Source organism: Penaeus japonicus, unplaced genomic scaffold (genome assembly GCF_977035675.1).
Source record: "Penaeus japonicus unplaced genomic scaffold, GWHDUDI00000001_assembly GWHDUDI00000014, whole genome shotgun sequence".
Classification (NCBI taxonomy): Eukaryota; Metazoa; Arthropoda; class Malacostraca; order Decapoda; family Penaeidae; genus Penaeus; species Penaeus japonicus.
In genome coordinates, this window is record NW_028234416.1 from 5,353,845 (window position 1) to 5,366,344 (window position 12,500).

The 12,500-nt window shown below is 47.8% G+C and overlaps 1 protein-coding gene across 2 annotated transcripts in view; it reads left to right on the plus strand.

Annotated features, from left to right (window-relative positions):
* The window catches only part of LOC122249945 (uncharacterized), a 334,060-nt gene that overhangs the window by 217,120 nt on the left and 104,440 nt on the right, over positions 1 to 12,500 (plus strand). For both annotated transcript variants that reach the window (XM_086543820.1, XM_086543821.1), the window contains exon 2: positions 8,722 to 9,132. In XM_086543820.1, coding sequence (XP_086399946.1) covers positions 8,722 to 9,132 — 411 coding nt within the window. The remainder of the gene's footprint in view (positions 1 to 8,721; positions 9,133 to 12,500) is intronic.

The following is a 12,500-nucleotide window of genomic DNA, read 5'->3' on the forward strand; positions in this document are numbered from 1 at the left end:
TTCTCTCTTTCACTTGAATTTACGACTGTGATTTCCAAGGCAGTTGCTATTTTTTACTTTTTTTCTATACTATGTTGCTTGTTGTTGGCTCTTATTGTCATGGCTTTTCTAGTTGTGTTAATGCTTTGTTTTTGTTGGTTAGGATGAGAAGAAACAGTTGCTGTTGATAAGGTTTGAGGTTCCATAAGTGGTTGTATAAATGGTTGTTATAATAAATTATAAATGGTGCGGATAATTAAATCAGCTATTATAAATTATCCAGAGTATTACTACCAAAGCCTTTTGTTTTCTGTTAGCACTTTCAAGAGACCGAACAAAGGTTGACGTTGAAGAGTATATAGACGTTGTCAGGCCGCTCTTCACAGGGGGTCGAGCAGACGAGTGATGTCACATCCGTGGAGCGTCTAAGGAACCTATTGTTGTGGCCGGGCGCCGTCCCCCTCCCCTTTCCCTTCCCTCCTCATTTCCCTAGCTCTTTCCACTCCCCTTTCCTTCTCCCTCTCCTCCTTTATCTAGCCCTTCCCCTTCCCTCTTCCCCTCCCCTTCCTCTTACCTCCTTTACCCTCCCCCTCCCCTTTCAGACAGACAAAACATGGCCTTCGCAGTGAATAATGCAAGTTGTCGCGACTCTTTCCACTACACAAGAGGAAAGCGAGTGAACAGTGATGAGTGGGGGTGGAGGACTTGGTTGTGTGCGTGTGTGTGCGTGTGCGTGAGAGTTTACGTATATGTACACGTGAGTGCATGTTTGTATTCATGATTGCGCTCCTGTGCAACTATATAGATAGACTGGTCTTTCTGTTTATCTAGACTGGTAAAGAACAATGAATCAGGTTCAGTAAGAGTAGGAATCTATTGAAGTTATAGTCTGGTACGACAGTCGTATAAAGTTCTGTACAAATCTCTTACAAAACGTGTTTCGAATTCTGTCTCGAACAGCCAAATAAATGACTGTTGATTAGATTAGGAGGTTTCCGAAGCTTCATTTATGGATCCTTGACTGTACAATGTGTGTGTTCATGCAATACAATACAATGATGGGGTATAGTCGGAGGGAGAAATCTAGGGCTGTTGAGCATGACCTGCGCAAGCCGTTCATCAATGCGGTTAGACTCAAAATGGTGGGAAGGAAGACAAAAACAGAAAGAAAAAAGGCAAAGTCACAGAGGCGAGGAAAAGGAATAGTTAAGGGGAAAGGAAACTGCTAAGAGAAAGAAAAAGGATAAGTGATAGGGGGGTCCTAGCAGATAATGATGATAAAGGTAAACAGGAGATGGGAAGGAAAGGATAATGAGAGCGCTGGAAGACCGATCCAGGGAAATTGCGGTTGGGGGGACGACTTATCCAAAAAACGATGTTATTGCATTTTAGAATTTAATTAAATGATATTGTCCAGGAAAGGAAGTCTCCATAATGGATGGCATTTGCTAAAAGTAAAAGAGTCTTTTTGGTGGTAATTGGCTAAATCAACCTCGATCATGGGAGCAGGCAGCGAGCGCCACTGACAAGCGGAGACCACCGGAAGATGATGATGTAGCACGGCAAAGACCCTCCCTTACCCCCTCCCCCTCCCCCTCAAACACACCAACAAACTACTCAATGAAAAACACCGTCCGTTGGAAAGGAAACGGGAGGCGCTCGTAGCGTGTTGAGCACAGGAAGTAAGGAGGGCACCGAAGCGAGGTCTGCCGTTGCAGGTACCAAGAGAGGAAGGAGGTTGGTAGCCGTGACCTGCGGAGGAACACTTGACCCGCAGTACCCCTAGAACACCCCCTCCCCTACCTGAGGATTCCCCTGTATCCCCAATACTTCTTGTGTCTCTACTACCCCTAGTACCCTTAGGACGACCTCTGCTACCACCACATCCACTACCACCAATACCTCCACTACCCCAGTACCTCCACTACCCCAGTACCTTTCCCGACGCCGACAGCTTCCTCTTGGCCTACCAGCTACCAAACGATGTTTTGTTGCTGAAGCTCCCCCGTCACTGTGCTTGTTTTTTGCGTGTTCAGGAACATGGTCTCAGTCTCAAAAGTTCTTTTTTTTTGGTTCACCAGCCATTGTCTTTGTGCTTATTTACTACTTCCTGTCGCTTCAGTATTAATAGACGAACTTTCCCTCTCCGGTCTTTTATATACCGTGATCCACTATATATTTATGGCAACGAGCACATTTTGTAGAATGTGATAACTGGGGTGTATGTATAGTTGATTTGCCTTAGAGTATGAGTTACTGTTTTAGTTTTGACCATGTTGACTATTTGTGTGTGTAGTTATAACATCATCATTCCAAAATACACCACCATCCGCTCACAACCGTACGCGTTATGTACATAATACATGATGTACATACTAATCGATGCGGGTATGTTGTCTCTGGGTAAATTGTCTGTCTAGGGAAATGGGAATCGGTGAGTGTTCTAAGTGTGGCTGATAAGATAGGATGGCAATGGCATGGCATTTAGGTTTCCTTTCCCTCGAGGTTCTCTCCTTCCCTCCCTCCCCCAGTCCCTCTCTCTCTCTCACTCCTCTCTTTTTCTAACTCCTCTCTCTCTTTCTCACTCCTGTCACGCGTCTCTCCTCTCCCCCTCCTTTCTCTGTATCCTCTCTCTCTCTCTAACTCCTCTTTTTCTAACTCTTCTCACACTTTCTTATTCCTGTCCCATTTTCTCTCTCCTCCCTTTCCTTTCTCTCTCTTCTCTCTCTTCTCTCTTTTTTCTCTCTCCTCTCTTTTCTCTCACTTCTCTCTTTTCTCTCACTTCTCTCTCTCCTCTCTCTCTCTCTCTCTCTCTCTCTCTCTCCCTCTCTCTCTCTCTCTCTCTCTCTCTCTCTCTCTCTCTCTCTCTCTCTCTCTCTCTCTCTCTCTCTCTCTCTCTCTCTCTCTCTCTCTCCCTCTCCCTCTCCCTCTCCCTCTCCCTCTCCCTCTCCCTCTCCCTCTCCCTCTCCCTCTCCCTCTCCCTCCTCCTCTCTTTCTCTCCCTCTCTCTCTCTCCCTCTCTCCCTCTCTCTCCTTCCTTCTTTCCCTCCCTCCCTCCCCTTTCCCCCTCCCCCTACCCCTCCTGTCGTTCTCCCTCTCACCCTCTGTACCCCCACCCAGCTAGGGCGGCCAAATACGGCAAGGAAGTCTTGTGTTCCATCAACGCTGTCCATGCATGTCACACGAGCCACGACATGACCGAACGCTTGTTGTTGCGGGAGATGGGGAATGGAAACAAATGCACAAACAAATAAAAAGACTTAGGGAGAGGGGCAAGGAAAGAAGAACGGGGAGCGTCTGGCGAAATCTGCGTGGATGAATAACGTAGGTGGAAGTGCATTGATTATGTAAATGCAAATAAGCCCCGTACGATGGAATATGAAGGAAGATTCGCTACATGGGAGGATTTGTTGCAATAGGGGAAGTTGCAACACCGGCATAGGTAGGCAAGGATTTAAAATGGGCAAATTCGTATGCAACATACTTCCTTCCGTTGCAATGGGCAATGTCGTGAGGAGTGGGTTGCGGTTGCCCCCTAACCGGAAGCTTCATTTCTCTGCCGTGTCGGGGTGTTTTGTAGAAAGGCCTCGAGAATCTTGGCGATAACGTGTCCATGCGTTGTAGTTGATTAATGCGATTGCGGTTGTTTTCTCTAAATGGAAGTATGTGAAGAAGGGATCGTGTTTTGGAACGCGTCCCCCCCTCCCCCCCCCTTCCTTCCTCCCTCGCCAACATGAATGCGTCGCGTGGGCGTTGCGTACGTGTCTCTGATGACGCCCGCGATCCGTGTTTGGCGGGCTGCTGGTGTAGCGCCACGCCGGGCCCTTTTTAGCTTGTCGAGGGCGCGAGTGCAGGTTGGACTTCGCCTTGTCTTGTCTTGTCGTTTCCTTAGCGAGCGGAGGCGTCTTCATGCGCTTCTTCGCGCGAGATGAGCGTACGCAGGGCAGAGTCGGCGTCACGGAGGATAAATATGGCACAGGCGAAAAGATTGTAGATGATTTAGGGAGGGGATATATTTATTCGGTAGAAGGTGCTGGTGTCCCGAGATTCATTTACATATTTATTACGTATTTTAAAGAGGTATTGTAAAATGCTGCCTACATTCAAGTTTTTGTTTGTATTGTGGGCGCAGGAGCTTTGTTGTTTTCATACGTATTTTTTTGTAGCCTACCTGTTTCGAGGTCTCAACGTTTGCTTTTGTTATACTTCTTTCATTTTTCCCCCTTTTGAGGATCTCAAGGATGTTCTTTGCAATATCTATCATAACAGTTATCCAGCTGTCGGTAGTGGCATGGGTTAAGAAACTACGAGCAGTCTTGTCTTTGTGGTAAGGGAGCGACCAATCATTGTTTAACCGAGGACAGTGTTTAGTGGTGTCTGTAACAAAGACGAATGAACCAGCACAAATTGAACCACTTCGGTCAGCTTGTACTAGTCCTAGGCTTAGAATTCGTATCGGAAGTTCAGTAATCGATTAGGATATAGCCTTCTGGGTCTCCTTTTGATGAACTGCATGTGCGTTTGGACTTCCGCGAGTTTAGTCATGATTGAGCATCTCCAGCGTAGATTTCCTTTCGTATGGTAGGTGTGTATTACGTGAATTCATGTATATCTTCTGTGTTCTCAAACTTAACAACACTCAAGTGCGTGTCATGTATTTTCTCTTCCATTGTATACCGTTTTTTCGCGCGATATAGTGTCACGGGGAATGACATGTCCGACTTGTGTTTCCCAGGGGTCTTGGGAGGCTATTGTTTGCGCCGGACGGAAAGTGTCTGCGGGGATTTCTTTATAGGTTACATTTCCTCGACTTAGAAATATGATTTTGTGTATTATTTATTTATTCATTTTGCATTTTGGGGTTGATTTGGCGGACATGTATAATGGCACACAACTGGGGGTGCTGATGCAGCTTGATATCCAATGCGTAAATCAGGGATTGCCTGAAGTCCTGCCAGATGCCACTTCATGATTACAGACTAGGCTAGACCTCCGAGTCAGAATCAACCTCAAATGAGTCGCAACTTGCCTCCGTCGCTCCAGACTCGGGCGGAAGTCACGGAGAGCCTGACTGGAGACTTAACTGAGTTATGGACCACAAATAACCAGGATATCCCTTCCGTGCGGTTCGCCCGCGGCAAGTGTAGGGGGAGTACGTAATCGCCGCCGCAGGACGACGGCAGAGCGCCCAACGTGAGGGATTAGAGTCGCGACAGGAAATTACGATGATTTAACCTTGGCCGTGCTGATGCGGCGGCGGATCATCCTTAGTGCGGCCCAAGATTTCCCTCGGGATATTAACTCTGATTTGTCTGGAGTCCCAGCGCATTAGCGGGGATTTTTACTGTGAATGTGTTGGCTTATTTCTTCCGTCATGTCCCCTGCCATCGCCATAGCCATTGCTTGTTATTAAATTCGTATTAAGAAGGACATGTAGATAACATAGAAGTTGAATTCGGGAATTGGAGTCAAGGAGCAACCAGATACAGAGATTGCATTTATACAAGAAATTGAGGCTGGGATGCCGTGCAGCAGATGGCAGAGCATGGCATGGCAGATGGCATGCGGGCGAGGGCGCCTCATGCACCAAGTCCTGACAAGGAGGCTTGGTTAGCGGTGCTTGGGATTGCTCAAGGATAGGAGGGACTGGCCAGAGGCGCTGTAATAGCAGTGGACTTCCCTTGGTTGGGTAGTTAGTGAAACTGATAGTGAGACAGGTGCCGTAACAGTCGCGAACTAATGAATGGTTAGTGCTTAATTGTGTATGAATGGGTAGGACTGGAAGGGAAGAGGGTTATGACGGAGAATGTCTTACCTCCTCCCCCCCCTTCCTCTCTCTCGGCTGGCCGTTGGCAGTCGTCATAAACCCATCGATCCCGGTTCGCTGCGGTAAGCCTCGCCAAGGCTGAGACGGCGGGGGATTAGGGGCCGTAGATGATGACTGCCGTTTTGTTGGTGTTTCAGGGACATTAGGAAAGTAGGTCTGCCTGGGAATGGAAACAAAGTGACTGTTATGTATATATGTATATATATATATGTATTTATATGCACACACACACACACACACACACACACACACACACACACACACACACACACACACACACACACACACACACACACACACACACACACACACACACACACACACATATATATATACATATATGTGTGTGTGTGTGCGTGTGTGTACGCACGCGCGCACATACAGGACCCTGGAGGGATAGTGAAGGCTCCCGCCGTCGCCCAGGGAAAGAGAGAAAGTCGTCCTGGAATAACGTCTAAAAAATGTTTGTCGCCTTCAAGGTCAAGCCGGGGTTGGCGGGAAGGGGCGGGGGGCCTGTTTCACACGTTTACATGCACGCGGACACGCCTCCTCACTCTGCTGTGCGGACCTTTCGCCTTTGACAGAGCCTTTGTGTCCAGTGTGTCCGTAGTGTTTTGCTCTGGCCTTTGGCCGTCGTTTGATTATGTCCTTTTCATCCTTGGTCTCTCTCCCCGTGAGTGGCTCTGCCTTCCTCTTCACTCCTACTTCTTCTAAGTTTCGTTTCCAAGTTTCGCTCGAAGTTTCACATCCACCCTCACTATCATAACAATGTCAATATTAGTGCCATTCCTACCGTCGATGGTGTTAACACGTCTATCTTATGAAAACTTATTCGAATTACTACATAGAGAAGCATATCTCGCCTTTATTAAGTGGCAAATTTCAACATGCTTCGGTGTAATACCAGCGTGAGTGACAAAGACCAAAGCTAGCAAGCAGCTCGAGGTTTGCGGTGGCAGTGCTGGGTAATGGGTGGGTTGTGGGTGGTGATTTTTGTGCAAGTCAAGGAGACTCGTGGCTAGGGAGTGAAGCGGAGACGGTGGTAAGCGTGCTTCTTCTATACCTTCCTCCCTTCCTTGCTCGTGTGAATATACTTTTTTTCTTATCTGTTGCCCTTGCCAGGGTAAAAACGATGCATGCTCTTCCTCTTTGTGGAGCATGTTGATTTGGAGGGTCTTACGAAAAGCTGGATATTAATTGACTAAAGCCTCTCCTTTGCCTCGTTGTTTGTAAAGTGAAAATCCCACATAGGGTACCTGAGGATTTGTGAGTTGATCCTAATTGCCCCTTGCCTTTGACCTCCGTGTTTTTTTTTAAGGATATAACGTATGAATAGCTAATCGGGTACTGTGCTAACTTGCTCTTTTTACATTTAGGCTTTGATATCATTACCACAGTTTATTTGCTTATTTTATTTTTATTGCTTCAGTGTTTATGGTTTAATGTGAAACTGTAAAGGGATGGAAGACCAGGCGGTATGAAGAAAGGATGTATGTAGGAAGCTTTATACGTAGATAATATCAAGGAGCTGGTGGTTTGGTACGAGAAAGGTAGACGTTTTATGTTAACACTCTGAATACTAAACAGGTGGGATTATTTAACAGGAGTGATGTGCCTACGTATATGATAACACGGTCAAACAATACTTCTGAAACTTAAGGGAATATAGAATGAAATGTCGATATTTATTTGACCAGTAAGAATTAATGGAGACGTTGTAGATTTCGATCCTCTACTGAAATGGTAAATATTTACCGGCTTTGCCATATCCTTCTCTGAATTGGTAAATGTTTATTGTTTTAAAATGTATGATTAATCTGTTCAGCCATCCCTCTGAAAGAAAGAGAGAAAAAGACGGGATGAAATGAGGTCCCCATCACTCTGGGGTCGTGAGAGGCCTCTGTCATGGAGCCAATTATAAGGCTGTCACCTCCGCCTTCCCCGGTTGTCGAGTGTTACCAGGGCCTCTGAGAACTGTTATCGCCTGCTGTTGGTGTTTCTTGTAGCACGCTGAGCAGCAGATCAGATGTTTGTTGCATAATTTAGGCTGGGATAACGTGGCCAAGATGCCGTAGGATAGGCAGAGGTGTGTGGTAGGAGGCTGGGTGAGGCGAGGAAGGTCTGGACGTTGTGGAATGCCGGGTCAGTAGACAGCGAGTGAGTGTATGGAGGCAAACATCAGCCGTTCTGGACCTCTAACCATCGGTGTCCTCAGTCTTGAAGAGAAATTGGTTACTTGTCCCGTTTAATCCCATCTTTATTGCCTTGTTTATATAATCTTCACGGGTTATTGGTTACTTGCCTCTCTCGCTTCTCTTAATCATGGATCGTTTTCAGTCTCCACCATCCCGTCGCTCTGTTTACAGTTTGCATGGTCGGGCTGGCTTCTGTTGAAAGTACAGGGTCGAAGGCACAAAGGGAGTTGTTTATATGCTCTACTGTGATCTTTTTATGGTCTGAGATGCGACTTAATCCCGTCCCTTGGTGCTGATCCTCACACACTCATGGGGGATAGGAGGGTTGGGTAGGAAGGATGAAGGGAGGAGGCTCCGTGCGATGTGGAGGAGCTACGGGATTACCGGAGATCCTTTCATGGGAGGTGGGCGGAGGCGGGGCAGAACATCTCATTGTTGGAACGTTTTCTTCTTTGGGGGATTGGGGACTGGCACTTCATCCATCTTCCTCTCGTGGGGTTAACCCTTCCCTGCCGTCGAGAATTACGGAGCCCTCTTTATAATGTGAATTATGACTCCACTTCATTGATGTGATGTTATTACATCTTCATCATCTCTGTTGCTACCCCTGCTATTAGTATTGTTTCATTGTTACCAATTATTACTGGTTGATAGCTTGTCAGTGAGTACTGACAGAAGAATTATAAAGAGTTGCAATTAACTGTTCTGTTTTTCTCCACAGTGGCGGCGGCACCCTTGATCGCCGAGCCTCGTGGCAGCCCCAGGGGAGCACCAGCGGCGCAGAAGCCTCCCAGGACTCTTCCTCTGGCGAGGCCACTGTCACCGAAGCCAGCAGAGGCGCCTCTCCTTCCTCCTTCAGTTCCTCCTCGCGGGGCGCGTCGTCCGAGTCCACTACCCTCACCAGGTCCTCGGCGGGCCGGGCCTCCTCCAGACGGTCTCCGCTGCCGCGATACCCGTCGGCAGAGAGCCTCACCTCCTTCGCTGAGTCGCTAGTCAATCCAGGTGGTGCCGCTTCGTCCTCGTCCTCTTTGGTGCCAGCCAAGAGCACGCCCTCGCTCCACCAGAATGCCGCCCACGCCCACGCCTTCGCTAGCAGGAACTCAAGTGTGAACGCTGCACTGCACGCCTCCAGGTGATGACGCTTTCTTGTGCTAGTACCGCGGGGCTTCGTCCCGCACACCCACTTTGTAATTATTTGTTTCATACAATGAGAGGTGGCAGGGGTGACTCAAGGCCACGTGCCCAAATTGGACGTAAATGTTCGTGAATCGGGCGACCCTCTGCGGGTGCCGTCCCTCTCGGGTGCGATGCCTTGCGTCCTTCACACTAATTCCTAATGGTTGTGACGCCACGAATTGTTGCCTGTACACGTCATGAAATCTTGAATGTTTCACTCAGTAATATTTTTTCAATTATCATTATTTTTTTCTTTGATGACGATACCAGGGATAATATTTACATTCAGGGTCAACAGAGAGGTTTATTTCATTGAACAAATATTTTCTTTTGATACACTTGATCTAAAGTGACAGCTAAAGATTATTATTGAAATCTTAGGAAAACAAATCTACTGTATTGCTCATGCACACGACATAAATCATACACGTTTTTGATAGTGTGGGTGCTTCTTTTAGCTTGGGTCACTTGAACACAGGTGTATCCGCTGCAGGTAGAATAGGAACAGGTAACGTCCCGTACAGATGACCTCTGAGAACAGGTTTCCTTCGTGCAGGTGACACCCAGTGCAAGTTTTTCTGATACAAAGCAACTGCCTGTAAATGTTTGATGAGCGCAGATGTAACGGCGTTTTCCCCTTGTTGTGCACTTGTTTTACGTCCAGTCGGTTGAGTTTGGTGCACTATGGAATCAACGTTTGATGTTCGAAAAGTAACTGCCATTGGGTTTGTCGATGTTTTCAATTGAACAATGGGTCTTGACATGCAGCATGCCATCTTTTCTTTTTGTTTTATTTACCTGTATCTCTCTTAATTCCTACTCCTTTTTTACCTCCCAAATCTTCTATCTTTTCTTCGATTTATCTTACCATCCTCGATAGCCTCGATGGGACATTCCGTAATATTCCCCTTGCTTCTGTCTCCTCCAACATAGCCCTCATGTCCTTCAAGTGTCTTCACTAATACGTACTCTCATCCCCATCTCGTTTCGCCGGAAGCGTTAGTCATCCGACGTGCTAATCATGACGGCCGTGACAGTACCCGAAAATAGGGAGAAAAAAATAATGAATGACTAACATTATTAACGAAAGGAGGAGAATAATTGCTACACGAGGAAACGCGAGATGGTTTTTATACGGTTGACTATATGGAAGGAGAGAGACAAAAAAGTTGCTGTTTCATCGACTAATACAATACCGAGAGTAAATTGGTAGTATGATGTCACCCTCTCTGTTCATTGGCTGTGCGTTATTTCAACGGAGCGAGTTAGTTCTTGCTTAGACGTAATGAAGAATTATAGCCCCATTAATGAACTTAGACTGTGAATATTCCAGTAGTTGTTCTGGTAGATGCTAATTGTGTTGGTTTGTACGTGTCATCAACTGTTGATTAATAGGCAATCAAGCCTCGCTACCAATTAAGTAAAGAATGCTAATGAAGAGGGCGTGGGGATAGGGCTGTCCGACGGCCCTGCCCGCCATTAAACTTCTCCCGACGCTCCGGCAGGGATTCGAGACGCTTTCTCTATCCTTCTCCCTCTCTTTCTCCCTTAACCTCTCTCTCTCCTTCTTCTCCTTCTCCTTCTCCTTCTCCTTCTCCTTCCCCTTCTTCTCCGTTAACCTCTCTCTCTCTCCTTCTCCCTCTCCTTCTTCCTTAACCTCTCTCTCTCTCCTTCTCCCTTAACCTCTCTCTCTCTCCTTCTCCCTTAACCTCTCTCTCTCTCTCTCTCTCTCTCTCTATCTATCTATCTATCTATCCATCTCTCTCTCTCTCTCTCTCTCTCTCTCTCTCTCTCTCTCTCTCTCTCTCTCTCTCTCTCTCTCTCTCTCTCTCTCTCTCTCTCTCTCTCTCTCTCTCTCTCTCTCTCTCTCTCTCTCTCTCCTCCCTTTCCTTCTCCCTTAATCTCTCTCTCGCTCTCCTTCTCCCTTAACTTCTCTCTCTCTCTCCTTCTCCTTTAACCTCTCTCTCTCTCTCCCATACCCCTCTCTCCCTCTCCCACACCCCTCTCTCCCTCTCCCTCACACCCTCGCTCCCCCTCCCCCTCCTCTTTCCTCAACCCTTACTCCTTCATCGCCCTTCCTTTCCTTCTCTCTATCCCCCTCTTTTTCCTCCCTTTCCCTCAAACCCTCACCTCCCCCCCCCCTTCCTTTCCCTCTATCCTTCCTCCTCCTTCACTCTCTATCCCTCCTCCTGCTTCACCCTCTATTCTTCCTTCTCCCTCACCCTCTATCCTTCCTTCTCCCTCACCCTCTATCCTTCCTTTTCCCTCACCCCCCACCCCCTGTCTCTCTCTCTCTCTCTCTCTCTCTCTCTCTCTCTCTCTCTCTCTCTCTCTCTCTCTCTCTCTCTCTCTCTCTCTCTCTCTCTCTCTCTCTCTCTCTCTCTCTCTCTCTCTCTCTCTCTCCTCTCTCTCTCTCTCTCTCTCTCTCTCTCTCTCTCTCTCTCTCTCTCTCTCTCTCTCTCTCTCTCTCTCTCTGTGTGTGTCCGTCATCGTCACCCATCTCCCTCTCCCTCTCCCTCTCCTTCTCCTTCTCCTTCTCCTTCTCCTTCTCCTTCTCCTTCTTCTTCCTCTCCCTCTTTTATCCCTTGCCTCTCTCCACCCCCTCTTCTTCCCTATCTCTATCCTTCCTTTAACTTTTTTCGTCTGTCTCCTTCCATTTTCCTCTCCTCCTTTTCCTTCCCACCCACCCATCTTTCTCCTTGTTTACCTGTCAACATACCTCCCTCTCCTCCTTCTCTTCCCTCCCCTCTTTCATCCCTGTTTTTCTCCTCCTTGTTCCTTTTGCCTTTTCTGCATCATTCCCTCTCGCCCCTCCTTCCTTCGTACCTTCTTGTACTGCAACGAGCTAGGCAGTCTGAGCGGCCTGTGCGTGTCCTGCAGCCCTACCCTGGCCTACCGTGCCCCCCTTCCTAACGGCGCGGCGTGGCAGACACTTACGACCCGGCTGAAACGACGAGACATCTCCCGCGCGAGGGACAGTTATTTTAACGAGGGACTTGTCAGGTTCTCCGCCGTTAACGAGCCTTCCTGCAGCGACGAGGACTGACCGGAGGTAGCTGATGCGCAGGGAAGTAGTGGCCAGGGAAGAGCTGAGGGATTGGGGGGTGGGGGAAGATGTTGGAGTAGAAGTTTAGGGAGTAATCGGGAAAGGGGGATTGGTGTTTAAGGAGGAAAGAGGGAGTTGAAATGTGTGATATGCAGGTATAGGTACAGGGAGAGAGAGGAAGGGTTAAGGTGCGAAGGGTTGAGATCAAACGATGTGAACTCGAGGCGCAAGGATGTCCATCTGGACTCTCCCGAAAGTCGTAAAAATGAGCGGGGTCA